General features: G+C 40.2%; 1 protein-coding gene across 1 annotated transcript; it reads right to left on the reverse strand.

Moving 5' to 3' along the window:
- Positions 1-511: 511 nt before the first annotated feature.
- On the reverse strand, positions 512-17,310 carry LOC309546561 (uncharacterized protein). Its single transcript, XM_082246311.1, has 6 exons — positions 17,211-17,310; positions 9,410-10,041; positions 8,086-8,214; positions 5,101-5,162; positions 4,596-4,859; positions 512-918 (listed from the first exon to the last, which is right to left on the reverse strand). Exons 1-6 carry the CDS (start codon positions 17,222-17,224, stop codon positions 877-879), a joined length of 1,143 nt encoding a protein of 380 aa, XP_082102437.1. The 5' UTR covers positions 17,225-17,310; the 3' UTR covers positions 512-876.
- Between the last annotated feature and the right edge of the window lie 2,381 nt (positions 17,311-19,691).

A 19,691-nucleotide genomic window follows, 5' to 3' on the forward strand; every position in this document is an offset into this window, starting at 1 on the left:
TTAATGGCCCTGGGCCAGAGCTCCCTGCCTGGTGCCATCCTCCTTCACTGGCATGGTCTCGTTACATCTAACAAGGTATACAGGAAACTGCTAAACAAATATATGTAGAAATATAAGTCCTGGTTCACACTGGTGCAATGCGGGGAAACCCTGCGATTCAGTGTCAGTTCCCGCATCACACCTGAATTGCACTCTGGTTCACACTGACATCTGCGAACCGCTGGGGGTGTCAAAGTAAAGTTAATGACACCCCCAGATCGGTTCGCAGATGGCAGTGCGAACTTTCAAATGGTACAGGAATCGGATCGCATTGGTGTGAACACCCAAGTGATCGGAATCCAAAAAAAAGGGTCCTGCACCATTTTGGTGCAAATGGGATGCGATTTCAGCCATACGATTTGTGCAATTCGCATTGCGTAGACATCGCATATGATCTGCACAGCAATGCGGTGCACAATTGTGAACCCAGCCTTAAAGCCCAGCTGAAGTCGAGCTAAAATAGAGCAGAAACTTTTAATCTGGGAATACTGTAGTACTGGCATGTCAGACCTCTGTATGGACACTGACGCTCACTGACGCATTTTTCCTGTGTGTGCTAAATGTTTCACCAATTGGATCCTTGTAGTTCTTGATTCCCTGAATATTAGATTTATGTAAACGTATATAGGCTTAAAAAAAATAAAATACTGAACCAGCAGTAATGTAAGTTTCTAAAGGAAATAAAAATAGAGTCACATAAAGTGTGAATGTTATATATTACTATTGATTTACATATCATCATCATATCTCAAGGTGCTTCACAGTGTAATTGACTGATCCTGGCTGCCATGCGCCAATATCATGGACTGTTCTCATCTGCAATGCAGCGTGCCTTCTTCAGTCCGGACTCATGCATCCCTCTGTGTCAACAGCGTTATTCTGAAACATAAATACACAGTTTAGTTGCATGCTACATTGTTATAAACTGTACAATGCTAAGAAAATAAATTTAATACATTTAATGCGTTTAATACATTTCTTGGGTTGTCACTATGGCAGTAATAGAGCAGAAATAATCCTTTGGAGACACTATCGACAACCAGATCATCTCTTATGTTGGAGGGATTTCCTCTCACTTCCTGTTTTGGCCATAGGACAGGAAGTGGAGGGAAAAGTCCCCAATGGGACCTAGGGGACAAAAAAAAAAAAAAAAAAGGCAACAAGATCTATAACACTCCCTATGCCTGTTTACTGTAATCACTGAGAATAAAGGTGAAAAAAAATCTCAAATTTTGGGTTGTCACCATGGCAGTAATAGAGTGGAAATAAACCTTTGTGGACACTAGTGACAACTAGAGAACCTCTTACTGTGGAGGGATTTCCTCTGACTTTTTGTTTTGGCAATAGGAGGGAAACATTCCCAATGGGACACAGGGGACAAAAAAAAAAAAAAAAAAGACGACAAGAATTATAACCCTCCCTATATCTGTTTACCATTATCACTGAGAATAAAAGGGAAAGAAAATCCCAAATCTTGGGTTGTCACCATGGCAGTAATAGAGAGCGAAAATAATCCTTTAGGGACACTAGTGACAGCTAGAGACTCTTTTACTGTGGAGGGATTTCCTCTCACTTCCTGTTTTGGCCATAGGACAGGAAGTGGAGGGAAACATTCCCAATGGGACACAGGGGACAAAAAAAAAAAAAAAAAAAAGATGACAAGAATTATAACCCTATCTGTTTACAATTATCAGTGAGAATAAAAGAAAATCCCAAATCTTGGGTTGTCACCATGGCAGTAATAGAGCACAAATAAACCTTTGTGGACACTAGTGACAACTAGAGAATCTCTTACTGTGGAGGGATTTCCTCTCACTTCCTGTTTTGGCCATAGGACAGGAAGTGGAGGGAAACATTCTCAATGGGACACAGGGGATGAAAAAAAAAGAAGACCACAAGAATTATAACGCTCCCTATATCTGTTTACCGTTATCAGTGAGAATAAAAGTGAAAGAAAATCCCAAATCTTGGGTTGTCACCATGGCAGTAATAGAGCGTAAATAAACCTTTAGGGACACTAGTGACAATTAGAGCATCTTTTCATGTGGAGGGATTTCCTCTCACTTCCTGTTTTGGCCATAGGAAAGGAAGTGGAGGGAAACATTCCCAATGGGACACAGGGGGGGAAAAAAAAAAAAAGAGACAACAAGAATTCTAACCCCCTATCTGTTTACCGTTATCACTGAGAATAAAAGTGAAAGAAAATCCCAAATCTTGGGTTGTCACCATGGCAGTAATAGAGCGGAAAAAGTTTTGCCCTCAGTTCTACTTTACTCCTTTAGTAAATCAGCTTCTGTATATTGACACCTCCTTGCAGAAGCTGGTTTAGTTTAATTTAGTTTAGTTTAATTTAGTTTAGTTTAATTTAGTTTAGTTTAGTTTAATTTAGTTTAGTTTAGCAAGTATATTATACTACTGTATAGGAATATTAGTGTGGTCTTATTTTATTTATATTTTCTGTCATACAACAGTAATATAGTTTCTATATAAAAAATAATTTGCTTTTTTCTTGTTTGTGAAACTAAACATATGACAAGCTGTAATTGCCTGGCACGGTAATAATCCAACCACAGTCATGTGCTTTGGGCACTTTGTAATGTGTAATGAATTTGTGCCTCATTGTTCCTCATTAAATTGGTCCGACTCTGAGCACCCGGATGATGTTTTAATTGGCAGCATGTCAGCTAACTAGTATCCGTATGTAACTGTATTGTCTGACACAGGCATTTAGCAGAGATGATTGTTCTGACACAAATATTAAGGTGATGAGTTGACACCAACGTCTTAATTAGAGGTGTCCTTTTTCCTGATGCCTTCAAATGCTTGCCAAGCTAAACAAATGCCATATGGTGTTCTTCACAGGGCTGGAGTTACCAATATCACAATTGTTTTGTTGTTTTATGCAAATGAGTCAGCATTCTACTTTTAGCACATCGGCGTATCACTATAGTAAACAATACTAGGTGACATCAGTCACTTCTTTTAATGAGCAGCATCGTATATAGCTATGTAAAGCTTTGTAAAGGAGGATGATTATATAAACATTAACAGATTGTGTAATCCAAATGTAGAACATGGAGGTCAGATGAAAATATTACACACCACTACGTAATCAAGTACATTTGAGTGAAACTAAAAATGACCTTGAAATGCTTTCATAAGCAGAGTCTTTGGTTTACATATCCCAATCCTACTGTCTATGGTGAATTCACACATAATGCGGTGACAGGCGTTTTATTGTATTATAAAAGGCCGCTCACTGCAAGGACATGCAGACCACATTTGTTTTCTGTGTGTCCCATTCACACTGGAATGCAGCTCTGCTGCGGCGAGCGGGGATAAAATGTAGGCCTGCTGCATTTTCTCTTTCAATAAGTTACAACAGTACAGGTATCAAGATACAATTGCTTGACATAAAGAATCATAATATATAGCAGGGGTAGGCAACCTTTCAGAGGTTGAGATCTACCTGGACAACATGGAGGATATCAAAGATTCCTGGTGGAAGGGGGGGGGGGGGCACCCTTTAAAAATTAACTACCAAGCGTCAAATAAAAACACAGCATAGTGTCCTGTGCCCCCCCCCCTCTTCCTACTCCTACTGGTGCCCTACACTCCCCTTCCCATCATCTCCTTCACAGTAGTGTACTCTGCTCTCCCACAGTAGTTTTCCTACCCCCCCTCCCATAGTAGGGACCTCTGCCCCCCATACAGTAGTGTCCTCTGCCTCCCTATAGCAGTATCCTGCCTCTATTCACATCGCCCACCCACACACACTATAGTGTCCTCTGCCCCCCTCCACCCCGCATTAGTGTCCTCTGCCCTCCATAGCAGTGTCCTCTGCCCCCCCAAGCAGTGTCTTCTGTCCCCCTTCACATCATCCCCCCCCAAACTGTAGTGTCTTCTGCCCCCCCCCCCCATAGCAGTTTCCTCTGTCCCCACAAAGCAGTGCCATCTGTCCACTTCACATGCCCCCACTGTAGTCTCCTCCCCCCCCCCCGAAAGCAATGTCCTCTGTCCCCTTCACACTCACCCCCCCCCCCCCAACTGTAGTGTCCTCTACCCCCCCCCCCCCCCGAAACAATGTCCTCTGTCCCCTGTACACCTTCCCCCCACTGAAGTGTCCTCTGCGCCCCCCTCCCCCATGTAATGTCCTCTGTCCTTCTCACCCCTCCCCACTGTAATGTCCTCTGCCCCCCCCCCCAATTCTCTGTCCCCTACACACACCCCTCATACACTGTAATTTCCTCTGCCTCCCCATGCAGTGTCCTCTGTCCCCTTCACTCCTCCGCCCAACTGTAGTGTCCTCTGTCGGCTTTACATCCTCTCACTTTAGTGTTCTCTGCTCACCCCCCCCCCCCCAAGTGCGATGTCCTCTGTCCCCCCCACTTCATCAGGTATCCATGAACACTAGATGGTAGTTGGCGTGTAGGCATGAAGAGTACTCAGGCAATCGAGACTACTGGCAGGCAAGAATGTTTGCTATTTCCCTATTCAATTGAGTCTGCAGCAACAGATAAAGGGCTAGATTAGGTAACTATAAGGCATGTACTTACCAAATTGTCTCTACTGTGTGATAGCCATGTAAAGGTGTCTTGCAGATACTGGTTTCCAAAACCCATGATTCTGTTTACAGGATGGGTAGCAATTCCAGCAACTTGTTTTGTGAAGTGAATGGAGAATGCAAATTTCACATCCTCAGGTGTTTCAGCCGAGTCGCTTTTTTTCATCTTTTTATCAACGTAGACATCTGCAAGTTGCTTGAAGGAATTGTAAGAGATGGTCCGAAAGAAGTTGCTGATGGCAGGATCTTCTTTTATCTAAGCAGGGGATAAAAATAAAACATATATTCGTTTTTATATCTCTGATGGAAATTATCCATTACATTTCTGCCCTACAGTTGTATATGCATACCTGTATATATAATACCATATATTAATACCACCAGCCACCCCCTTTTAACCCCTGTACGCATGACAAAATAAATAGTCTGAAATGGTAATAAATCTTTCAGAAAAGTATCAACCTAGATTACAGTATTCATAATTGTTCATAGTATACCTTTCTGTCATAGGCATCTCCTTCTTTTTGAAGTATGGAAACAATTTGTTTTATCACATCATCTAAAAAAACAAAACAAAATGGGTTAATAAACTAACTTCTACAATGACAATCATAAAAATCCTGATAAGCAATTAAAGTGATATTAAAGTTTTTTTTTTTGTTTGATAACATACTTACCTGCTCTGTGCAATGGTTTTGTACAGAGCGCTCCTGGCTCCTCCCCTTCAAGCAGTGCCCCCAGGGAAACCTGCTTGCCCTGGGGGCACAGCTGCATGCTTGCTCCAGAGCCGCTGCTCTATGTGTCTATGACACAGAGCCGGGGCTTGGCTCTGATCGCTCCTCGTTGGCTTCCTGGCTGTGATTGACAGCAGTAGGAGCTGTCTCAGCCAATGAGGAGGGAGGGTCCCCATACAGCCAAGGCTATCGTGAACATCTTTGGATTGGAGGGTGCTCAGGTAAGAATTAGGGGGGAGGGGGTTGCTCTGCTGTTTTTTATTGCTTATTGAGTGTAATTTTTCATGTGGCTCTTATGAGCATCCTGCTTCAAATGCCTTAGTAAAGCCATCCTAATACTATGGTACATTACCTTAGTACATTATTCTTCCAAGCTTTGAGACTAAACATAGTAATATCTTCTAAATCCGATATTATTTTGGTACCCAAACCTTTTAAAAACGTTAAAAAGAACATATATTGGTACTTGTACCATCAGATTGCTTGTTATAGCTTCTTCTTTGTAATTTTATGAAATTTTATTTTATTTTCTGTTTCTGTTTGCTTATATTACTTTGTAATTTTTTTGGAAAATATATAAAAAAAAACAATTACTGGAGGGTTATTACCAATGTCATCTAGGTAAAGATTAAAGCTAAACTCCATGCAAACAGCTAAATGCACCATTGAAATGCGTATACTGTATTGGAGCATTTGTACCTGGGAAAGGGTTTGTGTTGTGTTGGTTGAATTACACAACCCTACCAGACAACACAGCGAGCCTGGTGGCATTTCTTTGCTGCATTTAAACAACACAGCCGGGTCACCCCCCCCCCCCCCAATCCCCTGCCTGTGTATGAAGAGTGAAGGAACAGTAAAAGACTGATGAGGTCACCTTCTACTCCTGTCGGGATGCTCCTTGCCATAGGGTCCTTTCACACGGGCGCTCCGTTATGTCCGTATTTTATCCAATTTTTTTGTGGATGAAAAACGGTCATAATGCATGTCAATGGGATTGCGGATGTCAGCAGATGACCATCCGCTGACATCCGATTTGCGTCCTTTCCGATCAGTTCAGTTTTTTTGAACGGAAGAGTACCCTATTTTTCTTCCGTTTAAAAAAACGGAACACACGCAAAAACCCATTGACATGCATTCTATCCGCAATGATAAATGCTGGATGATAAACGGACATATGGACCGGATGACACAAGTGTCCGTAAAAAAAGAAAAAGTGCCGGAGCGGATCAAAAAGTGGTCCGCCCCGTGTGAAAGGACCCATACTGTTGAAAAATCACTAATTTTGACTTTTCCTCCCAGTGCTGCACAGGGGATCACAAGAGGTTAAAATCATTTAATCAATCATTAAAATTGCTGCTGAAGACGTACTGCTACGAAACGCGTACAGCGTGTCGCATCACTTCCGGTTGTTTGAGATCGAGGCTCGGACCGCATCCGCGCTCCACCTGTATGATTGTATGCCTATACTTTTCTCTGCAAATGTGAGTACCTCTCTGATGTTTTAAACATTATTAAACCTGTTCATACGGTATCACACTATGTGCCTTTCCATTATTTATTACCCCCTGGTATATTACTACGAGTGATACCCCGTGGATATTTGGACGCCCACTTCCTACTGATAGGAGCCCAGTAGATCCCGGCCACCCTTCTTGGGGAACCTTCCTTTCATCTAGGACCCTTCAGATATCTTCCAGGATGTCCCCACCCAAGATTAGGCGAGAACACCAGGATCTCTCTGGCCGCAGGATATATTTATATAACCGCTCTATACCCCTGTGGGGTGGGTATTTCTGGTGAGTGCGCTATTTACTAGAGGGATCACCCAGCACCTCACCGCCCACCACGGGGTCACTCCTTATAGTTTGTTATAAGATAATCGTCACCTGCTATCAACATTGAACTTTGCTCATTATACTTGTATATATTTCTTTACGGTCACCACACCTTTTGTCTAGACACCAGCACCTATATTGGACTTTTTATTGCTTTTTATTGGCTACTATATACTCTGTTTGCACCCATTTTTCACTTCACCTTTATACCCCAGTGTGTGGTTTTAGTTGGGGTACTTTGATATGCACAGAGCACTTTAATTTGTTTATAGTCTTTATATTGTATGATGTAGATTTTTATACAGTTTATGTTTTGATCAATATTTTGTATAGCCATTTATGCACACATCCTTTTAAATATTAGTATTTATCCGTACCTTCTGTACCACCGTTATTATACATTTTTTATGTGCACATATCACTTTTATACGCCAATTAGGTATATTTTGTACACTAGAATTTTTTTGACATTTTTTTCACATTTCTAATTTGAATATATACACATCTGTATTTTTAGTGCTCCTTTTTCAGATTCTGGACTTCCTAGTGCAGTATACACAATTCTTTATTGTTTCTTTCACAAGCACTTTAACAACACCCTATAACATCTTTTTAATATTAGGCAGTGCCATCACCCTACCTTTCCTCTCCTTAAAATCATATCAAGGATGGGCATCTATGTTATGTGCATTTAAAAATACATTTAACATTTTTATTTTAGAAAAAACATTACTGCATTACTTGATGTTTTATATCTGCCTAGAGTTCAGCTTTAAAGTACTGCCCATTATGTACAGAGCTCCAGTGTCAAGGGTTTTATTTTTAAATAAAGAAGGCAATAATAACTGGTAATGGTAAAGTAGATATGCGTGGATTCTTATTGCACCTATTACTGATATCAGTGTCAGCTTACCGATTCCTTTAGTTTCTCCATCATTTAACTCTTCACCCAGGCTTGGCTTTCTTGTACTCTCCGTATCATTCACAAGCAGTTCGATCTCTGCAGACATTCGGTGGTAATAACAGCCTCCATGCTTTTCTCCTACATTTAAAAATATTATATAAGTATAGGTGAAAAAGGTTTGAATCCAAGATCAAAGTCCCAAATTCTTCTTTCAACTATGTGAAAACTATTTCAAGAAGTAATATTTTACACTCTGATTAAATATATAACTTTTTCTCTAAACTGATTGTGATGTGTTAGCTATCATCAAAACAGGTTAAGCTCTCTCTGGTGAACCTGATGGGGAACTAGTCCCTCCATTTCCCACTGGGCTGCGCCCAGCACTAGTATCGAACTCCTCTGCCATTCGCCTGTCAGTGTGATGGGCACAGTGGCCAGGGAAGGAGGGAGGACGAAGCTGAGTTCACCGAGAAAGGAGTCTCCAGTTTGGACATTCCATCCTCAGTGTGGACACAGACTGGTTCTGGGGATCATTTCCATGCAAAGTAAAACTTGTATTGCAAAGTAAATAGTCTATTTTCCTTTAATAAATCCACCCCATAATATCAATGCAATTCATAGATCTTTGATATGCTTATATTCTGTAGAATGCAATAGAAGGACTGAGACTGATGTGTGGGTGGAAGGCAGAGAGGGATTCTTACTACGTGATATTGTCTTTGGAGGCCTTAAAAGGATTATAAACCTCAGACATATCCCTCTATAGCAGCCTTTTTCAACCAGGGTGCCCATGAACCCTGGGGTGCCTTCAGGTTTCTTCAGGGATGGCTTGGCAAAATACCTAAAAATTGCCGAAAATTGTATTCAAGCCAGTGGGTGGATCGTCAAGCTTGCCTTTTAGTTGTAACTAAAAGGCAGGGTTTCATTGTGCACCATTTCAACCTTCAAGTTGCCGGTGTCCTATCAACCACTGACAACATCAGTTGATAAGGACGTTGGGTGCTTACATCCTTCTTTCATCTCTGTTTTACCTGAAGCCAATCACTTCACTGGGTACATAAAAAGGGTTTACAACCACTTCAAAGGATATAAAATGCCACTTAGTGGTTTAACCCAACAATAACTTAAACGTCAAGGTTGGTTGAATTAAATTTTTAACATAACTTAATTAAAGACTGTGTTTTCATACTAGGTGCACCTATATTCTTCTAGTCGCATTGCAGTTTAGGACAACACTACCATACCTTGTGTGCTCTCACACAATCGTTTCTGTTTAGACTTCTGTGTTTAGGTCACTAGGGACATATGTATAATGCCTGAAGCAATAACTTACGTCGTTTAGTTGACGATAGCTTATTGATACGTTTTAGTGGAAGGCTGTCGGGTCTTTTCAACTTTGTTTCTTCTTCTGAAACATTCTTCTTGAAAGAAAGTGCCCTTCGAATGCTATTTTTTTTAATGCTGGCTATTCTTGACGTCTGTGTTAAATGTCCATCAGTCTCAGGGGTGACAGAACTAACCACGGAAGCCGTTTGTTCACAAGGATTTTCCTTTTTACTGAAGAGTTGACTCAGTAGGTTCTTAAACCATGATTTTTTGGGCGGTGTAACACTGGCCATGCTGTCATGATGATGGTTCTGGACCATCTCTTGAGATTCTGATAGCTTGTTCGCATTACCCACATCTTCCTTTTCTGTCTCCTGTAATTCTGCTTTGGTATCTACAGGTATATTATTCTCCTTTGCTCTTAGTTTAAACTTAGTAAAGTCGCTGACTGATCGCTGCATTCTCCCATGTCTTTTTTCTCTCTTTTCCGCAGTCCGCTTTGTTTCTCGGTTGCTGAAGCTTCTTTTTATATACGTCTCCAGTACCAGTTTAACCTCTTGCTTGTTTAAAGAAGAAAATTTCCCTCTTTCTTTCCTTTCCAATTTTGGGCTGTTTATGTCTGTTTCCGCCATATTTTCCCTGTTTTCAAATCAAAAATAAATTACTATTATTTTATGATATTACACAAAAGATCTTTTCTGAACTGCATCAATGGAAAACCTCACATTTCTTGGGTCATTATTTAGCGTACAGACAATAATTTAAAGGAAATGCATGTAGATAAATGCCACCACACACGCCCCCAAGAAATACATTCATAATTCGGCTTACTATAAAAGAAAAGTAGTGCCCATTCACATAAAATACCATTGAGTACTGGGCTAGGTTTTGGGTTACAACTAGGGATGCTGATAGTGGCCTAAAATAAATTCATATTCATCTAAAGAGGAGTCCCGCCCCCCACCCCCCAAAATAAAATGTAGTCAGCAGCTACAAATTCTGTAGCTGCTGACTGACTATTGGGGAACTAATATGTCCAGGTATCCAGCGGGGTCTTCACCAGACTTCAAGAATTGGCTCTCAGGTGCTGGCGCCACCATCTTGGCTAGGGGAAACCGGCAGTAAAGTCTTGCGGCTTCACAGCCGGTTTCCTACTGCTCATGTACGAATCGCTCTACGCTCTGTGAATGGGCTGGTTGCGGGGGGGGGAGGTGGGAGGCCGGACCTCTGGCTTACTTCGCCACAGCAAATTGAGATGGAAGTGGGAGCAAGTACTTGTCAAAACCGAGTACCCCTAAAACCAAGTTGCAAAAGGTGTCAAATGTGGCAGCAGAGGGGGAGAGGCGGCAGACAAGCAGAGCTTCCCCTTTTGGGTGGAGCTCCACTTTAAATTCATGATATTAATTAAAGTCAATTATAATACAATTATATATATATATATTTTCGGCCAAGTACATCCTGAATTTTCGGTTTCGGTCCAGAATTTTAATTTCAGTGCACCACTAGATACAACCAATTGAAATTGCATTCAATGGGGTTGATTTACTAAAGGCAAATAGGCTCTTTGCTTTGCAAGGGTCTTTTCTCCAGAGCTTAGTGAATGTAAGAATGTTTCAATTACAAAGAATACCCAATCACGTGCAAGGAAAATAAACAACATTTTTGCTTGCATATGGATGATGGAAATTAGTCATTTCATTCACTAAACTCTGGTGCAAATTCCCCAAGCAAAGTGCCTCCCGTGCAAAATAAATATATGTTTGCCTTTAGTAAAGCGAGCCCAATGCGTGCCCAGTGAAAAAAAATGCAGGAAAGCTAGGATAAAATGATTGCTGGTAGCCACATATTTTACAGAGCCTAATTATTAGATGAGGGAAGGGTGAAAGGGACATCATGGGAATGGGGGGAGGGGAAGTAACATCTGGCTATTGCTGGGAACACCAGAGTGCCCTTATGGTAAACGTCACCTACTACAACCAACCCCTCCTTTATTGTCTTCATTGTTAACAGCTTTAGCTTAATTGGGACAACAAAAGGTACTTTGTTATCTTTCTCAATTTATCTTTTTAGGTCCTGTGGCTCCTCTTGCACCCTCCTCACATCCTGCTCACTTCTAAGAAGTCACAAACAACTATTCCCAGAAGAGCCTCCCTGCTTTTTATCCTGTAATTTGAATGTGAATTAAGCAACCAGTGGGGGTTAAGTGTTTTCTTTTAGAGATTCCAACACCCTAGGGAGTCTTTGGAAGTGGCACCAACCTATTATCTATGTATTAGCATGCTAACTCTTTGTGGGAGAGAAAATGACTTCCAAAATGAAAGCAGGTATGATGTACTGCCCCAGACAACCCAAGGCACCTGGCTTTACAGTTAGGCATCATTCACCCTGAATGATGGGGAGTTTTATACTATTAGACATAAGAGGCTTCTAGGGTCCCCTAAAATTTACTGGATTCTTACAATGGAAAGTGAATTTGGCCAGACCTCCGAAAGCTGAGTCTGTTTAATGCCTCCAGGTGTGCAAATTGTGAAGCATGCACTGTATCGCAAACCCACAATAGCATGCATCCTGAACTGCTTGGATTGTTACAAAGAGCTGTGTGTTTTCCACAGGTTACGGAAACATATCTGAGAAGTGACATCTTAAACCCCCGTCAGATTTTTATTTATCATCTGTGTCTCATTGTGGGGATTAACCTTCACTTCCTGTCCCATAGCCAAACAGGAAGTGAGAGGAAATCCCTGCAAATTAGGGGAATTCTTTGGGGACCCCCAGGTTACTAGAACTAGTGTCCCCATTGGAAGATTTCCCCCCTATTATTTTTCTGGGGACAACTCAAAATGTACGATTGTCTTTTACTTTCAATAATAATGGTAAACAGGGCAAATAGAGAGGGTAAATCTCCTCAACTAGGGCACAGACAGCAATAAAAACTGACAATTGTTCTAATCCCTCTCCATTCTATCCAACACTAAAAAGAAATGTTTTGTCTTTAGCTATACTTTAAACCATGGGTATCCAACCTTTTGGCTTCTCTGGGCCACATTGAGTGTAGAGACATTTTCTCGGGCCGCATATAAAATATATACAATATTTAAGGTATATAAGTAATACAACGTTGCCGCGCCCTTCCTGCGCTGCTGCGCCCCCCCTCCCCCCCAGCACCAATTTAACACAACTAGTGGATGATCCACTCTGAGGCAGCCTCTGCCTACAGTTAGTTGGAAGCCGCTGTGGCCGTGCCCCCGACTTGACTTCCTTCCTCCCAGCAAAAAAATAAATAGTCAGGGGGCAGTGGGCCGCATTGCCTGAGGTTTCCGGGCCGCAGGTTGGATATGCTTGCTTTAAACAGAGGGGTATCATAGTATACACCTGGGAGAGTTAGGCCCCTTTCCCACGGGCGCCTCCTTGAAGCTGGATCCGCTTGCTCAGTGGGAGATCTCTCTGCTGATCCCAGCAGACACAGCCCGCTCTCGTCTATGGGGCAATCAGATGGAAATGAACTGCCTGTGCATTTCCATCCGATACCGTCTGATCCAATCCACCAGATGGATGGGGTATAGGTCCCCCATCCGTCTGTTTTTGGCAGACAGGATCGAATCAGACGGCGGCGGGTGTCAGTGGCCATGTGTCCGCTGACATCCACCACTCCATAGAAGAGACTGTAAGGTCCGATCAGATAGGAGATCCCTGCATCCACATAGTTTGTGTGGATGCAGGAATATGTGATTTTTTTTTCTTTCAACCTCCGGATTGAATGAAAAAAGACTCCCCGTGTAAACCTTGCTTTACATTGTCCTCCTTAAAGGCACTACAAGGCTAAGCGGCATGTTGCTGAATCCAAAGCTTGGTTACAAGAAAGACATTTACTGCAAATTTCCTTTTGGCTCAGGATCAAACACTTAGTTGTTGCTCTCAATAAACGTTATCTGGTGCACGTCCCATGGCTGACTCATGTGCCCAGTGCCACCTGTACACCTATGCAAGATGTTCAAACTGTGATAGAAAGCCTATAAAATGTTTGGCCTCATAAAGAAGCCTCAAGCTCTTACAAGCAAGTTTTCAATAACTGCATTTACTAGGTGTAATACAATCATTGCATTTTTTTTCTAAAATGTGTAGTATATAGCTGGCAGCCCAGTATTATGGCAATGCATTTCTACTGCATTATTATTTACTTAGCTTCAATTTTCATTTACAGTATGTAGCTGGTAATATTTTGGCAATTCACTACTCATTGGGGTTGATTTACTAAAACTGGCTAGTGCAAAATCTGGTGCAGCTGTGCATAGTAGCCAATCAGCTTCTAACTTCAGCTTGTTCAATTAAGCTTTGACCCAAAAAAAAAAAAAAATTGGAAGCTGATTGGTTTCTATGCACCAGATTTTGCACTCTCCAGTTTTAGTAAATCAGCCTCACTGTTGGTCTGGTTTTATCTCAACAGTTATATTCAGCAGAGTGGGACACTGAAGCTTAGTGATTATTATATTATTATTACAGGTACTTTTATAGTACGCTCAACATATGTAGTGCTTTGCATATATATTGTACATTCACATCAGTCCCTGCCCTCAGGGAGCTTACAATCTAAGGTCACATTCATACATACTAGGGGCAATTTAGACAGGAGCCAGCATGTCTTTAACCTACCAGCATGTCTTTGTAGTGTGGTTTCTGCTACAATATTATTTACTTAAGTGGGGTACACACTAGTAGAAAATCTGTCGAAAATTCCCGCCCGATGTGAAATTGTCCGATTTTCGCCTAGTGTGTACACAACTTTCAGCAGCCGATGCCGACATTTTCAACGAAAAAAAAACGGAGGGACAAACACCAAAATTTTTTCCGTCCGTCCCCAGACGACTGATTTTCATTTAATGTGTATGCAGTACGTCCGTGAAAAATCGGATACGAAAGACCACGCATGATCTGAAGTTGCTGACAACCCCGAAGTCTAGGAACAAATGTGCCAAAAAAAAGAAAAATCGGACGAGAAGTTTTATGAACATTTATGCTCTGTCGACTAAAAACGGTAATGAACGCTGAGAAAACAGAGAAAAATCGGAGGATATTTCGCCTGATTTTCGTCAAGTGTGTACGGCCCTTTAGCCGCCATTTGTAAGATACTTTATCGTTAAAAAAAGCAACATTTTTAAATCATTTTTTTAACTTTACCATGGTCATGCATGGTCAAGAAAAATTTTTTTTTTTTTTTCAAAAAACAAACAATTTTCTATATATTTTAAAAACATCAGTTTCAAAAAGAACAATGTGAAAGTCCATTTTTTGCTATAAGCAGGAAAGAAACTGCAGGTAATGTTAACACATTATGAGTTTCTTCCTATAAATACCAACTTAGGCTGCATTCGTACCTGAGCGTTTTGTAGCTCGAACTTACAAAACACTCAAACATAAAAAAAATTATTTTCTATGTATTTTACATGCATCGGTCTCAACAAGAACAATGTTTTTTTGCTATAAGCAGGAAAGAAACTGCATGTAATATTATAAATTATGAGTTTCTTCCAATAAATGCCAGCCTAGCCTGCATTTGCACCTGAGCTTTTTATAGCTCAAAGCCACAAAACACTTAAACATAAAAAATCTATTTTCTACATATTTAAATACATCAGTTTCAACAAGAAAAATGTCAAAGTCTATTTTTTTCCGTAAGCAGGAAAGAAACTGCATGTAATGTTAACAAATTATGAGTTTCTTCCTATAAATTCCAATTTAGGCTGCATTCGTACCTGAGCGTTTTGTGGCTCGAACATACAACACACTCAAACATAAAAAAATAATTTTTTTATATATTTTACATACATCAGTCTCAACAAGAACAATGTCAAAGTCCCTTGTTTATAAGCAGGAAAGAAAATGCATGTAATGTTAACAAATTATAAGTTTCTTCCTATAAATGCCAACTTAGGCTGCATTCACACCTGAGTGTTTTGTCGCTCGAAGCTACAAAACACTCAAACATAAAAAAAATAAATTTTCTATATATTTTACACACATCAGTCTCAACAGGAACAATGTCAAAGTCCTTTTTTTATAAGCAGGAAAGAAAATGCATGTAATATTAACAAATTATACGTTTCTTCCTATAAATGGCAACTTAGACTGCATTCGCACCTGAACGTTTTGTCGCTCGAAGCTACAAAACACTCAAACATAAAAAAAATAAATGATTCTGTATGGTGCTTGTCACACCTACACTCACAAAAGTTCTGGAGCTTCTTTTTGTAGCTCAAATCGGGCAGATTGCAGCATTTGGGGGCTTTTGAATCAAAAAGAATTGCATTGGTGCATGGAAAAATGTGAAGTATGTAAGTTTTAACATGTGTTTTTTTAAGCATATATATCCACACAGCAACATGTGATGCCACAAACGATTCTGTTCTCTATTGGCTAATACAAAAACGCCTTAAGCTCAAATGCTGTAATAATAAAACACGTGGAAAAAAAGCTCAAAATGCGATGCTCAGGTATGAATGCAGCCCAAGACAAGATGTGTAATACTGGCCGGATCTCAAATAATAAATAAAAATAAAAAATAAAATCAAAAATAAAGGAAAAAAACTAAAAAAGAAAACAAATGCTGCCACCACATTTAAGGATCGGTAAGCTGCAATATTGTACATTTTGGGGGGTTTTGGGGGCAAAATAAAATTGCTATAAATTTTAGCAGCAGGATTGAGCTACTAAAAATCCCCTATGTAGCTCCCTACTGTTCATATAACAGTTAGCAAATAGTTACACCTCTTAGTAATAAGAAATTAAAATAAACCATGTAGCCTAACTCTTTCTCTGAACATTTGGAGGGGTATTTAGTAGAATGCCATGAATGAGAGTGAGATGACGCAATGGGATTGATTTACTAAAACATGTATAGGGGATTAAAAGAAAAAACTATTGTAAATGTCACCAAGACGATTAAGTCAAACGTTACTTTGGGGTTGATTTACTAAACCTGAAGAACGCAAAATCTTGAGCAGCTCTGCTTAAAAACCAATCAGCTTCCAGGCTTTTCTTTCAAAGTTTAATTGAACAAGCTAAAGTTAGAAGTTGATTGGCTACCAATGCACAGTTGCACCAGATTTTGCGCTCTTCAGGTTTAGTAAATCAACCCCAAAGCTTGATATTAAGTCAAGTCAAACTTTATCGTCATTCCACTGCACACAAAGACATACGAATTAAATGCCATGTCTCGCAGGACCGCGGTACTGCACACTGTTTAGACATAAAAATATACTATTGTTATATAATATATTGTCATTTACCTTTGTTTGACTTTTATATTGTTCATGAGACTGTATGTCTTTTCTATACCTTTTCAAATACCCAATAACATTTTTGGAAAAAAAAAAAAAAAATATATATATATATATATATATATATATATATATATATATATATATATATATAAATAAAACACAACAAAGAACCTAAAAAATAGAAAAGCACTACATATTTCTTATCAAATTTTTGTAGCAGCAAGTGTTTGTAAAAGTGTCTTAGTGTACATGTGTTTTTGTAAAAAACCCCAAAGTGTCTTAGTGCATATGTTTTTGTAAAAACCCCAAAACAAATTTAGATGTTTAAATCAAACTTCACTTCACTTTAGTAAATTACCACCAAACCATTGTATGTAGACAATTGTGTATGGTATATTGCTGTAAAAAAAGAAAAAGGGAAGTAAAGGACGTTCAAAGATAAGAAAAATAGAGAAAAACTAAAGAGCTAGTTATATAGCAAATCAGCATTAAAGAATTGCTTGCCTTTACGTCTCTTTTAGTTCACTTTACCTTTGCGTTTCCATGAAGCCTTGCTGTATGTCACAGGTACTCTGCTGTTGGCTCTCAGTGTGCTATAGTTTTCCAGTGTGTATTGTATACACTTATACAGCTAGGTGACCTAAGAACCTATTTATAAGCCTCCAATGAGCAGGCGTTTTTTCAGATAGCACAGCCTCCTGTGGTTTCCCTATTATACGTAGTATGCACAACTACTCCATATACAGTTCTTTCAGTTTTACTTCCTCATTGCCTAAGGCTTTCACATGTAAATACAGTAAAGGCAATAAACCTGTTCTTCAGCAATGATTAGATGCCAATCATATATAGACAACATGGTCATTTCTGGTAATCCTGTCTGGTTTGTTGTAACCTGACATTTTCCATTGATTTTCTAGAAGATCATTCCAATTTATTGATGCTGAAGTCTAACCATTTGTTTACCCAGCCTTTTCCTGACATTTGTTACTTACAAGTTAAAAACAGCATTTTTTGCTAGACAATTACTTAGAAACCCCAAACATCATATACATATTTTTTTTTAGCAGAGACCCTAGAGAATAAAATGGCGGTCAGTGCAATATTTTATGTCACACTGTGTTTGCACAGCGCTTTTTCCAACACAATTTTGTGCAAAAAAAATACACTTTAGGCTGGGTTCACACTAGTGCGAATTGGATGTGGGTCTTTTCACAAGAGAGTGTGACCGGCTCTCAATGGACCGGCTCTAAATTCGCACACATCTCCAGGGCGGCTGCGGAGCGGTTTACAGAAGAGTTCAGCGCATCTTCTGGTCCATTATAGGTCTGAATCCAGCCAAAAATTCAGGCCTGATTTGTCCCTGAAACAAACAGGGACGCACTGGTCCCCTGCTGTGAGCTGTTCCGCACAGCAGTGTGAACCCAGCCTCAAACATTTAAAATAAACAAAATAATATAGTTAGCACTATTTTTTCGTATAATGTGAAAGATGATGTTATGCAGAGTAAATAGATACCTAACATGTCATGCTTTAAAATTGTGCGCGCTCATGCACTGGCAAGTATTACGGTACTTAAAAATCTCCAGGCGATACTTTAAACATTTTTATAGGTTACCTGTTTAGGGTTACAAAGGGGGGTCTAGCGCAGGAATTATTGCTCTCACTTGGACAGTTGCACTGATACCTCACATGTGTGGTGCAGCAAACACTGTTTACATATGTAGGCGTGACCTACATATGGGTTCGCTACTGTGTGTGAGCACACGGGACAGGGGGCTTTAAAAACATTTTTTCCAATTACTTTTTTTTTAAATTTTTATATTGTCCCATTTGTGAAAGATGATGTTACGCTGAGAAAATAGATACCTAACATGTCATGCTTTAAAATTGTGCGCGCTCATGCAATGGCAACCAATTATGGTACTTAAAAATCTCCGTAGGCGACAATTTAAACATTTTTATAGGTTACCTGTTTAGAGTTACAAAGGGGGGTCTAGCGCAGGAATTATTGCTCTCACTTGGACAGTTGCGCTGATACCTCACGTGTGGTGCAGCAAACACTGTTTACATATGTGGGCGTGACCTACATATGAGTTCGCTACTGTGTGTGAGCACACGGGATGGGGGGCTTTAAAAACATTTTTTCCAATTACTTTTTTTTTTATTTTTATATTGTCCCATTTAAAAAAAATGTATCACTTTTATTGCTATCGCAAGAAGTGTAAACATCCCTTGCGATAACAATACAGCATGACAAGTCCTCTTTATAGAGAGATCTGGGGTCTAAAAGACCCCAAATCTTTTCTCTACCCTAAGAGCCCATTCACACTGCCGCGACTTGTCAGCCTGACAAGTCGCGGTCGGTCGCGGTCCATTGAGTAGTACAGGACCCGTTCTAATAGGAGCGACACAAGTCGCTCCGACTTAGAAAAAGGGTCCTGTACTACTTTGGGGCGACCTCGGAGCGACTTGCATAGACTTCCATTATGTGAAGTCCCTGCAAGTCGCGCCGAAGTCGCGGTGCACAGCTGTGCACGCGACTTCACAGGTCGCCTCCCGAAGTCGTGTCGCCTCAGTGTGAACCGGCTCTTAACCTCCTTGGCGGTAATCCCGAGCGTGACTCGGGGTTGATTTTTCATATCAGGAGCGGTAACCCCGAGTCACGCTCGGGGTGGATTGCAGAGAGCGCAGCGGTGTTCTCTTACCTTATCCTGGCGATCCAGCGATGATCTCTCATTGCTGAGATCGCCAGCCGAGAGTCCCGCCGCTCCTCCGTCCCTCCGTCGGTCTGATCACTTCCTAGTTCCGTTCCCTGCAGCAGCAATGCTGCATGGGAGCGGAACTAGGGAGGGAAATTAAAAAAAAAAAAAACGTTACACAAAACACATTTTATATTATATATATATATATATATATATATATATATATATATATGCACACACACACATATATATATATAAAATTATATTATTGATTCAATTATAATTCATGCGTTATATATTATATATATAT

The sequence above is a fragment of the Pelophylax lessonae genome, assembly GCF_965119305.1.
Source record: "Pelophylax lessonae genome assembly, chromosome: 2".
Lineage (NCBI taxonomy): Eukaryota > Metazoa > Chordata > Amphibia > Anura > Ranidae > Pelophylax > Pelophylax lessonae.